General features: G+C 40.6%; 1 protein-coding gene across 5 annotated transcripts in view; it reads left to right on the top strand.

Annotated features, from left to right (window-relative positions):
* COL4A6 (collagen type IV alpha 6 chain) overlaps nt 1-21,754 on the top strand; it is a 279,487-nt gene that overhangs the window by 215,872 nt on the left and 41,861 nt on the right. For all 5 annotated transcript variants that reach the window (XM_016942901.4, XM_016942899.3, XM_016942898.4 and 2 more), the window contains 8 exons: nt 5,117-5,233; nt 7,606-7,674; nt 9,342-9,377; nt 12,767-12,829; nt 13,652-13,687; nt 13,867-13,908; nt 14,937-15,029; nt 16,368-16,421. In XM_016942901.4, coding sequence (XP_016798390.2) covers nt 5,117-5,233; nt 7,606-7,674; nt 9,342-9,377; nt 12,767-12,829; nt 13,652-13,687; nt 13,867-13,908; nt 14,937-15,029; nt 16,368-16,421 — 510 coding nt within the window. The remainder of the gene's footprint in view (nt 1-5,116; nt 5,234-7,605; nt 7,675-9,341; nt 9,378-12,766; nt 12,830-13,651; nt 13,688-13,866; nt 13,909-14,936; nt 15,030-16,367; nt 16,422-21,754) is intronic.

The raw sequence follows: 21,754 nt of genomic DNA, 5'->3' as shown, positions 1-21,754 counted from the left end.
TATAGGGAAATTAAGATGGTACATGAAATTAGAGGGTAAAATCCTTCATGATATCTTGATACATTCCATTTTGTAATTTGTTCTCTTCAGCCATACCTCGTTTCAGAGTGAATTTTCCTTTAAAGTTTTTACAAAGTGACTACTCCAAAGATCACTTGGAGGCAGCCTCTTGCAAAATTTGTCCTGTGGACCTCTGTTCTGCCCAAGAGAAGTGGAAGGTTTGGAACTTGCAGACATTTCTTTTTTCCATCCACCCAGCCTAATCCCTTAGTTTCTCTATTTTCATCCTGTATCTGTGCCTATCCCACCACTGGTGATTCCATGGTAGCATTGCACCAGCCTTTAAAATACAATATTTGGAACTTACTGGCTATCTTTTTTTAGTTTTTCCCTTTGACACTTCTCTATATATTTAAGCCATAGTCTGGGCTATGTTTGTCTACAGCAGCAGTTTTCAATCTTGTTTAATAGAAGAACAGAATCTCAGCATATAGAACAGAAAAAAAAAGTGCAGCTCCTCCATTTGTGGGAGGTCCTAGAGCCTGCTTTTATCCTTCCAACAGCCTCTCAGAGATTGTTCTGAACCTTATCAAAGCATGGTTTTTGGAGGCCCTATAATTAACAGCTTTTGTGTTATACTCAATAATAATCTAGTGTCAGGAAAAGGGGTTCAAATCTCTTTTTGCCAATCTATAGATATTTAACGTGCCCCTGCTATATGTTAGCACTCAACCTTGGGTATACAGAGGAATCATGTGGCTCTGCCCTGAAAGATAATATCATCTGATTCATTGCCTCCTCTGATGTAGTAGAAATTTATGAATTTGAAGAACTGAAGGCTCACTTACCTCATATCTGTTGCATGTATCAACAAATCGGCCATCAGACTTCAGCATTTTATTCAACTGCAGAGTCTGCAAAAATGCCCAGAAATAGACCAGTGGGAAAATAAGCGGACGGGGTTGGCCATCCTTTTGTGATGTCTCCTGACATTTTCTTATGGCTGTGTTCCTATGGCCCCTTTAGCCAGAGTCTCCACCCAGACTGTGTATCTTCTGGGAGCCACTGGGTAAGGGAAACTAGCAAACTGGAGGCAGCCTCTTCCATTCATCCTGTGGACCTGGCTTTGCCAGAGATGAGTGGAGGACTTGGAGCTTTCCGTCTTAGTATGCCCTTCCTCCTGCAGTCTTGTTTTAATGGGAGCTGGAAGGAAGTGAATCCTGTGAGGCTAAGGCTGTTTCCAATTCTGAGCTGGAAACGGCCCCAGAGTCCAGCTGGATACTCTTGCCTCCAACCTGTGGCCAAGAGAGCCCTAGAGCTTGCAGGAGCTGATCACTTCTCTTCGAGGCTTCATTGCTTGGCAGAATGAGTTGCAGCTGTTCAGACCCCTCTTAATGAGCTTACTGCTCCCAGTAGAAGTCCCCATTCCCTGTGGGGTATCCACATCTTTTACTTAGGCCTTATCCTTTTCTAGTTTTCTTGCCTGAACTCCTGATATTTCCTTTACTTGACCAAAAATTGTATGTGTTTTCTTTTGACTTCTGATTGCCCTAGCTGCAGGCTCCAAACCTCATTACTCCATAAAATCCCACTTTCTTGTTGTTTCTCTCTCTTGCAGCCTCTCAAGAAGTATTTGTTGAACATCTTCTGTTCAGTGCTTACCTCTTCCTTCCATTTCTAATCTCCCAGGAGTCATTGGTACCTGTCTCAAATACTCCAGCGCCTCACTACGTACAGCCCTATGGGACTTAGTGATAGATAGTTTTTTGTGATAGTCTCATCCAGCTCCTAGAAAACAGAGATTATATCTTCCATTCCTCTCAGAAACCTGAGAGGCCCATGACCAAACTCTGCATAGAGTAAACACTCTAAAGATATTGCGGTGGAGGCTGACTCCAACCTCTAGCGCCTAGCAATAGTTCTTAGACTGTCAGGGCTCCCCCAGACAGAAAAACACAGACACCATGGGCCTAGTCAGACTGATTATTTTGTTCAACTTTCAGTAACACATATTAAGCAATTTGGCTGAAACCAACAGCTTTCCCAACACATCTTACTAAACTGGATCACTGCACAGATCTGCTTCCCCTCTTAATATTAGCTGATTGTTAACATTTGTGTCACTAGCTTTGTTCTCAAAACTCCATTTTTGCTGTCATGTAGACAATCTCAACATGAGTGGGTTAGTCGTCACTTCATGATAACCTAAGTCTTTGCACTAAAGGGCACAGCAACTAATCAAGAGAGTGAGCAAACAAGCATTCCTAAGATAGTCAACATTAGAACAACATAGACTAGGGACAGTAGGGCTGTGGCTTTTAATGATATCCCAGCTGTGAGTTGGGCCTGTTGGCATCCACAAGAAATGTGTGTTTATCAAATGTTTTCAGTTCAAAGCAGTTGGGAGCAGAGATTTTCACTTTGCAATTTATGTTTAGCTTTCCCCATGGAGTCAATCCTGAATCTCTAGTTCCCTGCCTGGAGACTTGTAAATGAGCACATGAGATTTATATCCTCAAAGTGAACACATACCACTCACCAAATGGAAACTTTTCCTTTGAAACTGGGTTCTGAGGAACATTGCTTTAGCTTTTCTGGAATACAACAGATCCTCCTATTCCATGTGCTCAGTCCCTTGAGGCAATATAGAACTATGGTTTCCCCCCTCAAAGAGCTATACGCTCTTGGAGGGTTGGCACACACATATGTAAAATCATTAGCTATAAGAATGAAGGGCAATGTGCCAGAAATTCTGTGGTTCTGAGAACTGAGAGGAGGTAGAGCTGAGTCCTGTGGTTTACCCTTGCTGACTTGACTGAGAGAAGACCATTTATTGAGCTCCTACTTAGTAAACCTAGTCTCACTTATTTTAACCATAACCCAGTGGAATAGGCATTATTCACTTTTAATGCTGACAATGACTCTATAAGGTAGGTATTAGTCATCACCATTTGACAGATGAGGGAACTGAGGCTCAAGCTGGGGAAGGGAAACAGTGGGATTGGAGCACAAGTCTAACTGGCTCAAAACATGCCTTGTCTACCCATTCCTTGGTATCAGCTGGATGAAAAGGGGCTGATAGATCTGAGTCAGAGGTCAAAGATTTATTTCCAGAGAATTCAGCTAAGGTAGGAAAGTGTAAACAGGTATCCCTGAAATCCTACAGGTAGGAAATATCAGGAGTTCAGGCAAGAAAACTAGAAAAGGATAAGGCCTAAGTAAAAGATGTGGATACCAAAGGTTAAGAATCCAGACAAAGGTTTTGGTGTCAAACAGAAACAAGGGCTCAGGAGTGAGGAAGACTCCTGGCACTGAGCCAGCCTGTTGTTTTGCATCAATTTATCCCTGTAAACTAGCTGAGAGATAACCCCTAGCAAGTTTGGCTGGGACATTTTATAATAGTGGTGATCAGGATGCCAGCAGGAAACAGACATTTCACCTGAAGAGTTTAACTGAATAGAGTTGAGTGAAGGCTATATTTAACAGATGTGGGAAAGATTAAGGGAAACAACAATGGATGGTGGAACGACTAACTCAAAGCTACCCCTAGACCCGAAAGGGGAAAAAATGGAATGGTAATTACTGGAGTCCTCTGAGATCTGGAACCATGAAAAAGCTGTTGCCGAATAGGAACTAAGACTATGGAAAAATTTGTCCATTTCCTTGGAATATAGCCAAGGAGGGAGGGCATGGGAGAAATAAATAACCTGTGTCTTTCTCTTCCTGCTTTGATCTCTCCAGTCTGTGTCTCCCAGTGGCCAAATACAACTGGAAGACAGAAGGAAAGGGAGCCTAGGTGGTACAGTCCATAGAGGCCAGGCTCCTAGGACATAGATCTGAGGGAGATAGAGTGTAGATCTTCAGGGCAAACAAGAGTAACCATCCCAGTTACTAATAAAAAGTTGCAAACTTTAGTGAGCTGCATCAGCTTCCCCAGTGCAACCAAAAATCATCACCTGAGTCTGCAGAGGCACAGATTGCAGCAACTTTGTTGTAAAGACAAGTTTATTGACCATTCCTCTGGACTTAGCATTCCATGAGTCCAGTAGTCTAGACTCACACTTTTGTATTAACAGTGTGTCTAGCTCTTACAACTATAATAACAACGAAAATGAAACAGAATTCTGTAGAATATTTTCTCTATAAGAATTTGATAAAAGGTTGTTTCCTCTAATAATTTGAAAAGTTCATTTTTGAACATATAGCATGTTTCTCTCAAATCATTAAATATATATACTTGGCTTTTAAAGTGTGCTTGCGTCGGCAGGGGGGAAATCTACCTTTTATTGACCTGTCTATATTTCTGGTCTTTCTGGTCATCTCTTTGCTCCATGCCCAACACACAATTGGCTTTTGATGAATTAAAAAGGTATATTATCTACAAAAGGGTAGACTCTATGTACCAAGGAAGCCCAACTCTGGAAAATTATTGAATTCAGATGAATTGTATGAGAATGATTACTAATTCCCCAGCAAAACAACCGCCTCAGTAGTAAGTACAGAGAGGAAAACATACAGTTTTCTAACTGAAGCAATAGCCTGATGTGTGAGCATGATAAAATGAGATTTAAAATGTGATTCTTGCAGGACTTGCTTATTTTGGACCAAGCAACTTTCAGGAGAGGGGGTGCTGTGGGAACTGCTTCTGCTCTGTTAACCAAAATCCAGCATCATTTCCCATGCAGAGCTTCCAATACTGAATATCATGCCAGGCTGCTCAGGTTCTGTCTGGCCTGAGGAATCCCAAGGCCTGGCATGATTCCCTGTTGGTATCACTTCAGCTGCCAGACAGCTAAGCCCAATTTTAGTACATCTTTGTATACAAGGAAGGTAAAGTTGCAAGACCTTGTGTATCCCATCTGTTCATGCTTGATCCCTTTGGTTTCAGCTTGGTCCCTATTAAAGCATTCATCCTTTTGGGAGGGGCAACATTGAGCTATGATTAGACACATATGCTTGAGTATAAAGGAAAGACATGCAAACATACATTATGGGGCTAAGGGAATGAACAAGGAGCCACAGTTTAATAGCATGCTTGGCTTTTCTTGCTGTGGAGCCATTTAGAATAGCTGACAGTCCTTTGGCTAACTTGATCCCTTCTTTTCTCTTTGAACAGGGCCACCCTGGACAACCAGGCCCCAGAGGCCCACCTGGTCTGGATGGCTGTAATGGAACTCAAGGAGCTGTTGGATTTCCAGGCCCTGATGGCTATCCTGGGCTTCTCGGACCACCCGTATGCTGCCAGATATTTGCATTTTATTTCAAACGGCTTTGCTTGTCTCTACGTGTGCCCTTTTTCTGCCTCTCTGGAAACCTCATTAAGATTTTGTGGGGCAGCCACTACAGACCCTTGTCCAATGTAGGAGTCAATACTGGCAGCACCACAACAGTAAAAGTCTAAAGAAGAATACCAGTTGCAGTGGGGTGTGCACATGCTACACTGCTTAGGGTTGCCTTTTTTTTAATGCAGCTTGTGAAATTGGCAAGATTGTTAAAAGGCTGTAGTAAATTTCATGGCAAAATACACACTTGGGCTGTTTGACATGGTCCCACATCAGACAATATTGAGGAATGTTTGGAAGACTTATATGGGATCATGGAAGCACTAACCAAAACCCAAAGGGGCTTGCAAGCTTGGTCTATACCAGTGGTTTTTAACCAGAGGTGATTTTTGCCACTCAGGGGACATTTGGCAATTACTATTGATATTTTGAGGTCTCACAATTGGTGGTGTGCTACTGGCACAAGACAGCCCCCTCCCCAACATCTAGAAATCATTTGGCTCAAAGTGTCAATAATGCTGAGGTTGAGAAACCCTACTCTATAGTAACAGAGTTTGTGGCTACACTCCCACATCATAACCCTTGGTTATGGTATTGATAAGGTATTTATTGGATTCCAGTGTCACCACTTTTATTTAATTCCATTCATCCAGATAGGGCTCGGATATTTTGATCTAAGGGATCTCTAGTAAATACAATGCCCTTCCAGGCTGATTTTACAAGTGGCTGGAAAGAGAAAAATAACACATTTCAGACTCATTGTCAACCTCCCTTGAAATAATCTAAACTCATGAGGGCACTGATCTGAGATATTTAACTAGAAATCACTCCATTCATTAGACATGTTTTATAGCTACATGAATTAATTGACACTTCATTGGAAGAGCAGCACCACCACCTTCAGTGACCAGGTTGGGGTGTGGGTATATGTGTGAGAAAACGAGATAGATGGACAAAGCACAAGCCCCAGATTGGCATATAGGACTTTGACACCTAAGGACCAAATCAATATGCCGGGGGGTGGGGAGGTAAGGAAAGATGTATTGCTAACATAAGATGAGATAAGTGGGTTGCAAAGTTCTCCAAAGATTGCCATGGCAACCAGGTATAGAACAAAACATTTCCATGAAAATCCAGCAAAGAAAGGACATGCTACCCCCTAAAGGGAGAAAATAAATGTTGAGGTAATAAATACCCATTGACAAAGGACAAAGGAAAAAACCTAGTTCTGTCTCTAAACTTAACCTCAAGCCTAAATAGGAACTTGGGCATGTATTTTACTAAGTGGAGATGTATCCTTTGCTGAATACCAAACAGATCATTCAGTTGGCTTTTTTGAAGCTTCTTTCAAGACAGTAGTGGCCACAAGAATAAAGTGAAACAGGCAGTGTTAGGAAAAAAAGTGAGAAAAAAAAAACAGTTTCTGCTCCTGGGATCACGTTGTTGTTTTATGGTACCAATAATCCCTGTGCTGAAGGAATCAATCATTCAATAAATGCTTCAGTCCACAAAGCTTAGCCCTACCCCAAATACTAATCCTGACTTCCCCTTAGGTGTAGGGACGTTGATTATCCCCAGGTGTACAAACTCTAGCAGATATTAGCCAGCATCTGCCAGTAAGACAGCAAAAAATCTAGTTGAAAGATTGGAATTGTGTACTTTGAACCATTTTTCATGTTAGCAGTGAGATACACCAGCCTCTTAGACAGACTTTGAATCTGAAGTTTTGTGGTAGAAGTACAGGATGAAGGTAGTTTTGTAGATATCTTTTAGACCAGAGGTCTACAAACTGGACCACATGGCCTTTGGCTTGTGGCCTGTTTTTTTTTTTTTAATAATAAAATAAAAAGAAAGAAAGAAGAAGAGTATAAAACAGAGTTTAGATATGACCCAAAAGGCCTAAATTATTTACTATCTGGTTCTTTTCATAAAATTTTACTAACCTCTGTCCTAGACAAAGGTTCTGTCAGTGACCTATACCTGTGAGGGGTGAAGCAGCGAACTCTCCATTACATGAGTTATTTGTGGTTGTTCAGACTAGTACTCTGAATAGATGTAAAGTATCTGACTTTAACACATTTCAGACCCATTCAAACCCTTTCCCTTTACAGACTTCTGGCTTGGGGATTGGGAGGGCATACAGCTCTGAATCAGAGCACCCGGTCAAGGAATGTGTTTTGCCCCTTAGTACAGCCAATTTTTCCATAGAAAAAGCCACATGGTTTCAGGCTCTTGCTGTCCCATCCTCTATCTGATCAGATAATGCAATTAAAAAGACTATAAGTGTGTGTATTTCTTCAATTTTTTAAACTATTTTACTCAGGGGCTTCCTGGTCAGAAAGGATCAAAAGGTGACCCTGTCCTTGCTCCAGGTAGTTTCAAAGGAATGAAGGTAAGAACCTGTAAGTCAGATAGCTGAGTAGGCTATAAGCTGGGTTCCCCAGCATTGGGCCCCACCTCCAATGAAAACATTTCCAGAACTAGCATCTGTGTCTCTATTTAAGGAGCAGACCAAGCTGGATTCAAAAGAATCTGGAGCTTTTTGTGGTGGAAACATTGACATAAATGTTTGCAACTATACTGTCAAAGAGATTTGCTCTGCAGGATCTAGACCAAAAATAGGAGACAGATCAGCAAACAAACAGTTTGCATGGGTATCATTTTCTTTCACAAACCAAGACATTTCCTGGAGGCAGATACCTCTTATCTACTCCAGAATCCTTGTTGTCTGTATTCCTTGGTTTGAAGCCATGTATGTCTCTGCCCATCTCAACATGGCCTTTAGCCAAAGATCCTGGTTCTGCCCTTCTCTGTCACTACACACCAACACATCACCCTAGCTGGGCCCCTGGATGTCTGCAAAAATTGCCCATCAGCCCTGAAGCTGGCTGGAAACTTTCTTCTCTTTCCAGAATTGACAAGAACCTTCTGTGTTCTTGTGACTGTGTTGCCTGATATCCTGCGGGGCCTAAGTAAACCCTGGCTCCAAATGATTGGCCCTATTCCCTTGCAGAGCGGGACAGGAGTCCATCATTTCCCTGGTAGCAAATGAGAATGTATGTGCCCAACATCTGAGGAGAAGATGCACCAAGTTCACTCAGCTAATTGATGGCACTTTTCTGTCTTCCATTAGTGCATAGAGCCTGGAACATTGGAAATCACTTTGGAAGGCAGTGATGGGGGTGGGTGGCTGGAGAGCCGGACAAGATTTAGTGTATGGGCTTCTAACTATAGATGCCATAGTAGAAGATAGAATGTTTGAGTTGGAAAGGACCTCATGATTGTTGGACTCGTATTGCTCATTTTACAGATAGAAAAACTGAGGTGTACTGAGGCTATGTGACTTGCTCAAAGCCAGTTCACTAAAGAGCTAAAACTCAGGCAGTGCTCTTTCCATGCTACAGAGAGCTGATTTTTTACTGTAAGCCAAGTGGAGTAAGACTAGCAGGTGTCAAAATTTGGTCATTGTCTTAGAAAACATTGATTAAATGGCTTTGCCAAATATCAAAGAGACCCTGGATCCAATGGAACACAACAATTTTCACAAGATGGTTATATTACTGATTCATGCAGTAACTAAAGATGCAGCAAAGTAATTAAAACATAATCAGAGAGTGTATGCTCTGTTGATTTTCCCTTGAAATGTGCGATTTGCATCGTATACATATGGGCACAGAATCTTTGGGGATGAAGGCACACAGGAAGGTAGCTTTGCTTTCCTCCAAAAGGAGTAGGAAAATCACCAGCCCACAGAAGTAGTTTCTAATTGATAAGTACCTAGCAAAGGTGAAAATTAATTAATCCAAGTAAAATGTGAAATCCTGTTCAGCCAAGGCTATAATATGTGTCTTCTACAGTCCAGATTTTTCTTACAGAAAAAATAAACAATCTAAACAGTCGAATATGTCCAATTCATACATTATTTAAAACACAAGACTTTGACAGAGGAGGCCCAAGGTTCAGAGATGTGTTTTTGTCCCTATAAATGTTAGGTTAGTTATCTGAAATATTGCAGGCTTAATTTATTAAACTCTTCAGTGTCCTGCCTTTGTTTCTCAGGGGGATCCTGGGCTGCCTGGACTGGATGGAATCACTGTAAGTTGTTATTTATGTGTTGAGCTCTCAGTGTTGACTAAAAATCACTAATGGTGCATTTTCGTTCTTCTCTATGATGTTCTAAGGTCTTTGTAGACCTCAAGGAAAATCTAGACAGTTGAAGTAGAATGGGTCACAGTATTGACATTTTCCAAATGAGAAAGCACTGAGAGGATGAACTGTCCACTGTCAAGTTGCATGACAAGCAGGCTTTCAGACTTTAGGCCAGAGACATGTATTCACTGGGATGTACTTTCCCCGAGGAATGTATTTTGCCTTTCCTTCAGCAAGCACTTACTAAATGTTTTCTGTGTGTCGAGTGCTGTGAGTCAATCAAAAGAAGTAGAGCACATTGCTTTAAAAGGTATTCCACACAGAAATTCCATTTAGGGACTCTTGATAATGGTGAGTCCATGTAAGGCTGTGAGTTATGTTAATAAGAGCATTATTTTTCTTTGAGATTCCACATTGTCGTCACTTTTTTTTTGAAACAGCTTAAGAAAAAAACGTTTCTTTCCTCTTCTTTCTTTCCCTTTCCTGTATTCGCTCTTTCTTTCTTCGCTCTATCTTTTTTCAGTAATCTCTGAGACAATGTAGACACAGTCCCTGCCCCCAAGGGTGGGAAAAACTAGTAGGAATGTGGCATAAGAATTCCACAGCAACTTAGAGGAAGAGATGCCATTCACTTAAGGATATGTCATGTGAGTCTTTATGTCTAAGAGACAGAAGGTAGCTTGTGAGAAGTGTGAATGGTGTTTAGCTGGCAGTGGGAGGAGACTTTCTAAATAGAGAGTTACGGAGTTTCATGAGAAAAAGTAGGCAAAAAAATGGGATGTGTGCAAGCACACACAAAAACAGAGATGAATAAGGACCAAGGCCATACATATTCCCTAGGGCAAAACAATTGGCTTAGATAGTGTATTCATTAAATTTACAGAACAACATCCACTGTACTTGCTGCATAGCTTCTCTTAGGTACTTGTTTTCCTGCCCACAAAGGCTCAATGTTTGTCCACATACACAGGCATGATATACAAACTGCTTCAATTTGGGGAGAGGGCATTTGGTGGCTAAGATATTTGTGATCAGCAAGGTGATCACAGGTGGCTAGTTATTTTCAAAACAATGTTCAGACTATCATTTATTTCTGGAGGCCCTTTGAACCCCTCCTTTCTCTTCCTCCTGTCTGAGTTCCAACCTTTCTTACCCTCTCCGCCCCTTATCGAGGCCCATGTCAAGTTATTCCTGCTCCACAATTGGAAATGGACCCTTGCATTTCACCAGACCATTTTTCTCTGGTGATTTCACTGTCTTATGTTTAACATTGTTGTTATTTGATTCAAAAATTTTCTAAGTTCCCTTATGATTTTTTCTTTGACCCATGGAATATTTAGAAGTGTGTTGCTTCGTGTCCAAATATTTAGTAACTTTCCAGCTATCTTTCTATTATGGATTTCTAGTTTGATTTTATTGTAATTAGAGTGAACACTGTGTTATTTCAGTTCTTTTAAATTTGTCAAGGTTTATTTTATGGTCCAGCATACAGTCTATCTTGGTGAATATTCCATATGCACTTGAACAGAATATGTATTCAGCTGTTGCTGGGTATAATGATCTTAAAAATATCCATTAGGTCAAGGTAATGGATATTATTGTTTGGATCTTCTATGTCCTTCCTGACTGATATTTTTGTCTAGTGTTTCTGTTCATTATGGAAGGAGGGATGTTAAGATGTCCAACTGTAATTGCAGATTTGACTGTTTCTACTTGAAGTTCTGTTAGTTTTTGCTTCATGTAATTTGAAGCTCTGCTATTATGTGCATAGGCATCTAAGATTGTTATGTCTTCTTGATAAATTGACCTATTTTATCATTTTGAAATGTCCTTCTTTATCTCTGATAATATTATTTGTCTCGAAGTCTACCTTATCTGATATTAATATAACTTTTGCTTTTTTAAAAAATTTTTTGTTTTTTTTATAACATTCTAATAGGAAAAATTTCAAATATAGAGCAAAGTAGAGTGAATTTTGCAATGAACACACATACCATTAATATTTTACTATACATCATCCCTTGGTATCCATGGGAGATTGGATTCAGGACTTCTCATGGATACCCAAATCCATGAATGCACAAATCCCTCGTACAAAATGGTGTCATATTTTCCTGTAACCTATACACATCCTCCCCTATACTTTTAATAATCTCTAAGTCACTTATAATACCTAATACAATGTAAATACTATGTAAAAAGTTGTTATACTGTATTGTTTAGGGAATAGTAACAAAAAATAATTTGCGTATGTTCCATACAGATGCAACCATCCTTTTATAAAAAAAAAATTTCAATCAGTTGGTTGAATCCACAGATGTGGAACCCACAGATACAGAGGGCCAACTGTACTTGCTTTATCCTCCTTCTATCTATCTATCCATCCCTCTCTCTGTCCATCAATCCATCCTATTTTTAAATTTTTATTTTAAGTTCTGGGGTACATGCACAGGACGTATAGGTTTGTTACATAGGTAAACAACGTGTGCCATGGTGGTTTGCTGCACCTATCAACCTGTCACCTAGGTTTTAATCCCAGCATGCATTAGCTATTTTTCCTGATGCTCTCACTTCCCCTACCCCACCCCCCGACAGGACCCAATGTGTGTTGTTCCCCTCCCTGTGTCCATGCATTCTCATTGTTCAGCTCCCACTTATAAGTGTGAACATGCGGTGTTTAATCCATCCTATTTTTAATGAATGTCAAAGTAAATAGTAGACAAGAGTTCAGTTACTCCTAAATCCTATAGCATGCCTATCTTTAATTAGACTTCAATATTTGTTTGCAGTTCTTTCTTTTTATATAAAATTTACATACAATGAAACACCTAACTCTTAAGTGTATGTTTGCTGAGTTTTGACAAATGCAAACTTGTATGTAATCCAAACCTCTATTCAGGTATAGAACATTACTATCACCTCAGAAAGTTCCCTCCTGCTCATTCCCTGTCAATCTCTGCCCCAATTCGCCCCAAAGGCAACCACAATCCTGATTTTTCTCCTTTATGCCAGTCCTAGAACTTCATGTAAAGGGAATGATATAACCTCTAGCCTTTTGGGTCTGGCTTTTCACTTAACACAGTGATTTTGAGATTAATCCACATTGTTTCATATATCAGTAGTTTGCTACTTCTTATTGTAGGCATTTATTCCACTTTTTGAATCTATCAGAGTTTAGCCTTGTATCATTGGACAACTGGAACATTTCCAATTTTTGACTATTATGAATAAAGTTGCTATGAACATTCTTGTACAGTTCTCGTGGACATACATATTTTCATTTTTCTTGGAAAACTGCCTTGCTTTTTGAACTTGGTAAAAACTTGCCTCTCTAGGGCCAACAAGGAGCACCCGGATTTCCTGGAGCTGCAGGACCTGCAGGACCACCAGGATTACAAGTAAGATCAATTTAAGCCTAGTTTGTGATCACAGTGTTCACATGACTGTTTTCCATACATACTATGGATTCAATGTAAACCTGTGTAATTTAGGTCCTCCTGGGTGAGCAAGGGCAACCTCCATTCTTGGAGGATTAAAGTAAAGCATGCTCTTGCGAGGAGCTATTGGAGTTATTTATCAGAGTCTATCTGACCATCCAATCTGTGCCTCTAAAGCCTCCCACCCTAGCTCAACCTAAAGTATAGCCCAGGGGTGGCAGATCCCTGACACATTTCTTGCCACCTTCCATTTCCTCACCCATGACAGGTATTGCTAATTAATCATACCACCATCACTATCACCCACCCTGAATACTGAAGAAGCTTCAAATTCCTTCCTAACACTGCATCTTGGGCAGCTCTACCTACTTACCCATTTTTCTGACACAAAACCTGTTTATCATCACTGGTCGAGGAAAAACATAGCCAGTCATCTATGTGGTTCTGGGAAAGCTGTGTCCCCAGATTGTTCTCTCCAGTGCAAGAAATCCCATTACTCAGTACTTTGGCTTAGCTTCACCAAAGGTCATCATTTTAAAATTTCTGGCCTGTTGGGAGGAATGACACATGAAGTCTTCACTACCTTAGCATTAATGTGATTACCAGGTCAATTTGGGGGATTTCAAAGGAGATAAAAGGGAACCATAGGAAAGACAGCTAGAATCTACTATGCCAAAGCAGGAAAGATGGCTGAGTTACTGGGGAGTGACTCTCAACATGCCGTGTTCTTTTTGACTGAAACTAACAAGTGCTAACTCTTTCTTATTTTTTAAAAAAATCTAGGGTCCTCCAGGGCCTCCTGGTCCTCTTGGTCCTGATGTAAGTATACTTTGTCTTAGGGCATTTTGCTTCCTACTCCTAAGTACTCTGGATTTCCCAGAGAGATACTGGTTTGGTTAACCCTACTTTCCAGTAAAAAAGATTGCATTCCAATTTAAGTTCCCAGAGCTTATTTAGTAATCGATTTTGTTTTTCCTCCCTGTATCCCTATTCCCTAGGGGAATATGGGGCTAGGTTTTCAAGGAGAGAAAGGAGTCAAGGTAAACAGCTTTTAAAAAATACAATCTGCATTCCATATGCTGCAAGAAATGTGTCTGATTACACACATGTGCCTGCTTGTGTAAGAGGATTTGTTTTTTCGCCTTGGGAAATGAATATTTCCCAACCCACATAGATCCTCTGGTGGGATCTCTTGAGGGCTACATGTGTACATGCCACACATGGGCTATTGTGGTTCTTTTCCCTTCAAAATATTGTTATTTCCCTGCTTCCTACCTGTGAAAGGTGTATGTCTTACAAACATATTCCCTTGAAATAGATTCTTTCTCTTCCTTCCATCTGGGTCTTTCCTTGGTGTTTTGTGTATTCTGTTGCCTTCTCTTTCCTTGTCTCTGCTTCCCCTCTTCTCTCTACCCTTTCTCCTCCTCCCCCTCCTCCACTTCCTCCTCCTTTTCCTTTTTGTCCTCCTCTCTCTCTGTATCTCTCTCTCTCTCCCCTCTATCTCTCTTCTTTAACCTCTCTTTCACCATTCTCTTTTATTTCCCTCCTTCTCTCATTTCTCTCTTTACAAATTGCATTGTGATTTCAGAGCCTCAAGCGAGGCTGAGAACTTGCCATTCCCACTCTTCTGTTACAATTGCACTGCCTTCTGAAGGAACGACTCTTGCCTCCAATGTTCTCACATGAACATCATTGCCTCTGATTGTGCTCTTTGCAAGGATTAGACCACTTAGAGTTGGATCATTGTTGCCAAGAGGTAGCCATTCACCTCGTTCTGATTCCTTTTTTAATCTCTTCTAAACATCCTTTCATAGCAACCATGAACTTAAAGTTTCCTTCTATCCATCTTGCTCTTCCCTCTGCAGTGCTGGTACAAAATTCATTGGTCGGGCTTATAATTCTTCTCACCCTTTGGCAGTGAGAGTTTTGTTTCCTCATTGGCATGAGGGTGAAGAGGCCAAAGTAAGAGACAGTTTATTTGTGAGTTACATCCAGAGGACAAACCCCCGCTCTGGAAAAACGGTCGGTGTGATTATCACTTTGCTTAATGTTCCATTTGATCTTACAGGGGGATGTTGGCCTCCCTGGCCCAGCAGGACCTCCACCATCTACTGGAGAGCTGGAATTCATGGGATTCCCCAAAGGGAAGAAAGGATCCAAGGTAGTGAACATTTAAGAATAGGAAAAAATTAATAAAACTTTTCCTATAATTATAATACAAGAACTTAACTCTAATAACCAGACAATACTGGAAGAATAGAGGGTTCTGGGTAATGGATTTTTGTTTAGAAGTGAGAGTAAAAAGCCTTCTTTGTTTTGCCCCTTATGAAAAGCTTTCTTAAAAGGCTGAGTATGTTTCTTGGTGTGTAGGTTTGAGTGTGCCTGGGCATCTGAGTATTCATTTAAGCGCTATTTTCTCTGTTTTAGTGTTGCAGATTCAATTTTTGATATGATGAATAACATAAACATTAAATAGTTGTGTTTTTCCTCCTAACTCCCAACCCTCTCAATACTTATGGTGTCCCCAAAGTACTGTGACAGAACACATAGGGTATGAATGGTTGCTCTTGAATTATCTTTTTAAAGAAGTTATTTGCTCTTAAAACTTGACCCTGAAAATAGGATATACTGTCACCAAGTGGTGACAAGAGATGCCCTAATTTACCGGATCTGAACTACCAAGGCTTACACTATAGACCTGTTTGACTGAAATATTTTACGATCTGTATTTTTATGTGAGTCACTGTATACTACCTACATGGTTGTAATTGAATGGTCATGTACTGTTAAGGTGTGCAGATATCTTTCAGTAACTTGCATTTCCTGCCAGGGTTCCTTTAAGCTTTGTGATTCGGTTCCCATGGCCAAGGGGCCTAGGCAGGGAAATGTGTTTAGTCTCCTTTCTTTAAATTTGTCTTCGTGGAAGCTGTAACAACTCCAAGCCCCTCCAGGTTTACAGGAAGTAGTCGTTGATTTGGGAATGGTCTGGCAACATAAAAGAGATTGTCTGCTTCCCTGATCATTCCCAAAACTTAGGGAGCTTTTCCATGGCACGTATAGATAAATTCACATATCAGGGAATGACAGATCAGATGGTTATGTGTCCCTATCAAAATTGTAATTGTTACCCTTTTCCCAAAACTATGGATTTCTCTGCTGCCTCTAATTTGCTATAGGAAATTGTACTGAACAGCTTCTTCCACTAGAAAGAAAACAGACAATCATCCTTTCTGTCTCCCAATTAGCCTCAGTATTTGACATTCTGTTTTAGACAGTTATGGTCCATAATCCTTCTCCCACAGCAAAGAGCTCCATGAACTAAGACATCCTGGTACAGCTGCTAGTTAGGGAGCCTGGGGAATCTGCACCACTCTCTGCTACCCTAATCTTGATACTTCATTGGTTCCCCACTCCTCAGTCCAAGTACATGTGGAGAGCCATCCTACTGTGTGTTCACTGCTTCCTGATGCTACTTACTAACCTTGGGCTGATTTTCCAGGGTGAACCAGGGCCTAAGGGTTTTCCAGGCATAAGTGGCCCTCCAGGCTTCCCGGTAAGTCTCTCTATTTGATCAATATGTATTCAAGGGTCTGATTGGACAAAAGCTGTAGCAATAGAAGGCTAACAGAAAGACCTCTTCCCATGGATATTGTAGAGAATGCCACCATCTTTATTATTAGAAGGTATTTAAGGAGATGTTCTTGTTTCTCAAACACATGGAGACGTAAGCATGGTTCTCCATGAGGCTGTATACCTTAGAGGTTATTAGCTCAAGCTCTATAGTTAAAACAGACCTAGGCTTGACTGCTGATTTTGCCAGTTTCTAACTATGTGAACCTGGATGATTTCTTAACTTTTCTGAGCCTCAGTTTCCTAACCTACAAAAAAGGGGAGAATGATGGGGTGGTTATGAGGATTAAATGAGATAATATGCATGAAAAGGGCTTACTACATGTCTAGCACTTATTATTCAGTTAATGGTAGCTAAACTTAGTAATCCTACCTCCACTTTCATATCTGCCTTTCTAGCTTAGATCCTTACACTCATCAGTTACCTTTTGAGGGTCCCTATGTGCCAGGCATTCTGCTGGACTTGGAGGTTACAACAGTAACTAAGTAAAAGTCCCTGTCCTTGAGATTACATTGTAATGGGGGAGTGAGGGAAAAAACAAACAAGAAACCAGTAAACAGATGAATCTATAGCAAGTTCATATAGTGGTTATATAAGTTCATATATATAAAAGATGAAAGAAGGGTAAAGTGATGAAATGTGGATGGGGAACAGGGTGGTCTACTTGGGACAGAGTGGTCAAGAAGGGCCTTTCTGAGGAAGTGATGTATGAGATGAGACCTGCATATTATGAGAGAGCACGTCTTGTGAAGATCAGAAAGAGGGTTTAAGGCTGAGGGAACCGTAAGTGCGAAGACCTTGAGGTTAAGAAAACCTCAGTACTTTTGAGGAACAGTAAGAAGGTGAGTAAGTGGAATAGAGTAAGCAAGGCTAATAATTCCAGACAGAGAAGTAGGAACCAGATCTTGGCTACCTTCATAGGTCAATGTGGTGTTTTATTTTTAATGTAATGGGAAGCCGTTCAAAGGCTCTGACTTGTATTGTTAAGATCACTCTGGCTGTGGGAGGAAGGGGAGAGGGAATGGGAAGGGTGGAAGAGCAAACACAGAGGGTATTGCAGTAGTCCAGGCAAGAGATGGTGGTGGTGACTTAGACTATAGTGACAGCAATGGAAATGGAAAGAAGTGGATAGATTCAAAATGTAAAAATGTTCAACCTTGTTATTAGGGAACATTTCAAACATTTACAAAAGCAGAGAGAATGTCATAATGATTCCTCGTGTACCCATCACACAGTTTTAATAATTAGCAATTTATGGCCAATCTGAAGCAAATAATAGACATATCATTTCATCACAAATACCTCTGAATATTTAAAAGGTAAGGGCTTTTTAAGACATAATGACAATATCATCATCAGTAATTTGTGATCAGTAATTAATATCAGTTAACAAGGCAGAATTCAAATTTTTGATTGTCTTATAGGTATATATATATTTTTACAGTTGCCTTGTTTCAATGAGAGGCCAAACAAGACCAATACATTACATTTGTTTAATGTGTCTTTTAAATCACAAGATATGTTTTGAAACAGCTGACAAGATTTTCATGGATTGGGAATAGGGATCAGGTGGGAAATGGATGAATCAAAGATGACTAGGCCTGCCTGTGCTTGCTGGGCCAGTGGGGATAGGTGACTCCATTCCTTCCCTACAGTACTTTGAAATAGTTTGGGTCTCTCTGGGTGGCCAGAAAGCAGAGCCAGTGGAGGCAGTGGCACAGGTTCCTTCTATGATGATTCTTATTACTCCATAGAAATAAAGGGGGCATGGAGAATCATCTGTTCAATGCACTTGATTTTAATCACCTCTGTATCTAATGAACCAGAAAGGAAGAGAACCCTAGTGTTGGAGACAGAACACCCAAACTTTAGACCCAGCCCCTGCTCTGGGACTTTGACAAGTCACTGAACCTCTCTTTATATCTGTAATTTGACAATGGTCATATTTATACTTTTTATTAATAGAAAATATTTCTACATATTTATAGGGTACATGTGATATTTTGTTACATGCACAGACTGTGTAATGGTGAAGTTAGGGTATTTAGGATATCCATGACCACAAACATTTATCATTTCTATGTGTTGGGAACATTTCAAATCTCTCTTCTGGCTACTTTGAAATATACAGTACATTGTTGTTAACTGTAGTCACCCTACTCCACTATCGAACACTAGAACCTATTCATTCTGTCTAACTGTATGTTTGTACCCATTGACCAACCTCTCTCCATCTCTCCCCCCACCCCACACTCACACCATTTCCAGCCACTGGTATTATTCATTTTAATTTCTACCTCCATGAGATAAATTTTTTTAGTTTCTGCATATGAGTAAGAACATGCATATAGCTACTCTTTTAAGACCCAACTAATAATGTATGCGAAGTTTCTTTACAAAATATAAGGCTGTCCTGTTCAATAAGATAACAGCCAGCCATGTGTGGCTACTGAGCCCTTGAAATGTGGCTGATCTGAAATGAGATGTACTGTAAGTATAAAATACACACCAGATCTCAAAAACGTAGTATGAAAAGAAATCTAGAATATCTCAGTAACATTTTTTACTTGTGTTAAAATGACAATATTTATTATATATTTGGTTAAGTAAAATATATCATTTAAATTAATCTCTGTTTACTTTGCTTTTTTAATGTGGCTACTAGGAAAATGAAAATAACATAGTAGCTCACATTATATTTCTATTGGACAGTACAGATATAAAGTACTTTGCAAGTGAGTTTGGGAATAAGGTTTTCACCTTTCTTTGTAGAGCATTTCACATAGATTCTAGCCACCTGGCATTGTCCCTGTGAGGTAAGCAAGGTGAGCCAGGCTTATCTTCCTTGTACTGATGAGGAAACCACAGCCTCAACAGGTGAAGAGGTTTGTCCAGAATCACGCAGCTAATTATTAGCAGAGCTGAGATTGAAATTCAGCTTTCTTGAATTCTAGCCAATTTGGTGGCTTTTTCCCCATACTATACTGCCCCCTACAGTCCAGTGTGCTCTAATCCCTGCCGTGGTGGGGTTTTTATCTGTAAATCTCTGAAAAGGATTTTATGATCTCCTCTGGTGTTATTGGCTTCACTGGCTCACACTGCCTCCCTCCCCTTCCCTTCCACATCCGAACCCAGAGTATTTCCCCTGCTGCAATTTCAACCCATTCCCTTTTGTCCTGTAAAAGAAAGAGACTGACGACAATGCACGGTGATAAATTGCAGTACCATTTCAAACTCAGTATTTCCAGTGTTTCAGAGTGTGGGCTGAAAAATAGAAACCCCAGTTGATTGTAAAGACATCAAAGCTAGAAAATAACCCCTTTACATAGAACAGCATGTTTTCATACGGTGGGAATTAAGAAACCAGAGTTCTCAGCCCACTTTGGCACAGATTCAATGTGTGACCTTGGCCAAATCAGGTAACTCCTTCAGTCCTAATATCTCTATCTGTTTAATGGGAACATTCGTAGGTACTTTATATGAATGGCTTATGACAGAAAAGTTATGAGGAGAAAGGTGGTAATGTATTTGTGATACTCTGGGCTTTTCAGAGGAAATGTGCTTCTCAAATCCAAAGCCTTCACATCAGCTTTCAATTATCCACACTCACTGAGAAACAAGGCAGCACTGAAGACAGAAATCTCTAGGGAATCCAAAATGTTCCTTTTAACTATTTGTTTTCTTCCTATATGAGTCCAAATCTTTGTAAGAGACAAAGTGCCCAACCTGACAGATTTGCCCCTTACCTTCTTTCTCTTGGCCCCTCTGCAGTGACCAAACATCCCTGATTTTCTGGCTCAGTCCTCACCTCACACATTTTATCCCATTGTCTCCAGCAACACACTCACACTTGTAGGCCACAGGTCCTTCCATGGAGGTCATCAGAGAGAATTGTATATCCATGTGCCCTCTGTTCAAGGGACTAGCAAACACAGGGGAAGGCAAAAATGGAATAGATGAGGGGAGGGATAAGAGAAGAAACTGGCAAATCCTGAGGTAACTATTGAGTAGGTCAATAGTTACCCACACACCTACCCAGTAGGGGTAACTACTAGGTAGATGGGGTTCTTCAATTGAGCCTCCTGAGAACCAAAGAGCATCAGGAGTCCAGAGCCCAGGAGAGCAGGCCTGGAAACAGTTAAGCTAGCCCCATTGAGGCTTTCCAGGCCATGGGTAAGTAGGAGTGTGGGAGCAGCATTTGCAAGATTACTCATGAGGAGGACTGACTGTCACGGGGCCAGTCCCAGGGCATCTTGCTAGAACAGCTTGTTCAGCAGGGTCCCTGTACAGTGCCTCCCTATTCTGGGAGACAAGTTGAACCTACAGCACAGCCAGTGTCTTGCCAAGCTATTTATCTTTTCTTGGCTCTAACCCCCACACAAATTTGTCTTTTTTTTTCCTTTTTCCTTTTTTTTTACATATTTATTTTTGTTCACACTATAGCATAAGCTCTCAGGCCCTCTGAGAAAGCAAGACTCTTCTGCTTTCTGGAGAAGGAGTACAAGGCCCCCTTATATTTACAACTGAGGGCAAGATAGATGGGGGCACAAGATGGTTCCTGAACATCATTTCCTTCACCCTTTGCAATAGTTTTGTTCTCTTGGCTATTATTCAGTTCAACAAGTATTTACTGGACCACCTTGTATGTGTTCAGACTGTAGTAATGGGCCTTGGAGAAAGATAAAAGAGAGTGTAATATAGGTCTCATGCTTACAAAACTTTCATATGCAACCATTCTTTGCACTTTAAGAGTTTGGGGCAGCATGGGCTGCCACAGATTTCATGGACAGGTCAGAGAAGGCTTCCTGAAGCGTTTGACCTCAGAAGCCAATAGACATTCCACCAAGTCGCAGCATGCCTTGGTTTGATGCAGAAAAACTCATATTTTAAATAAGTTTGCATTCAGTTTAACCCACGAGCCTTTCACATTAGAAATTTAATGTAGCATGAAGGCTGAGCTATTTGATGCACAGTTATATAAATGCAGAAAAGAGAACAGGTAAGTACGGGACCAAAGCCTGCTTTGAATTGGATCCTACACACACACACACACACACACACACACACACACACACTCCTCCCAATAAAAAGACAATGAAAACAACCCACATTAAAGAAACAAAAACATGACTAGCCAAAAGGAAACAAAAATGAAAAACCCTGGGCCCAGAAAGCCAAGGGGTCCTCAACCAGCTTTCAGTACTCATGGGAGTGCATTGAGTATGTATGTAAAAGGAAGAAAAAGCTACAAATGG

The sequence above is a fragment of the Pan troglodytes genome, chromosome X, assembly GCF_028858775.2.
Source record: "Pan troglodytes isolate AG18354 chromosome X, NHGRI_mPanTro3-v2.0_pri, whole genome shotgun sequence".
NCBI lineage: Eukaryota > Metazoa > Chordata > Mammalia > Primates > Hominidae > Pan > Pan troglodytes.
Note: the sequence above shows the minus strand (reverse complement) of the source record. Positions and strands in the feature narration are given on the sequence as shown.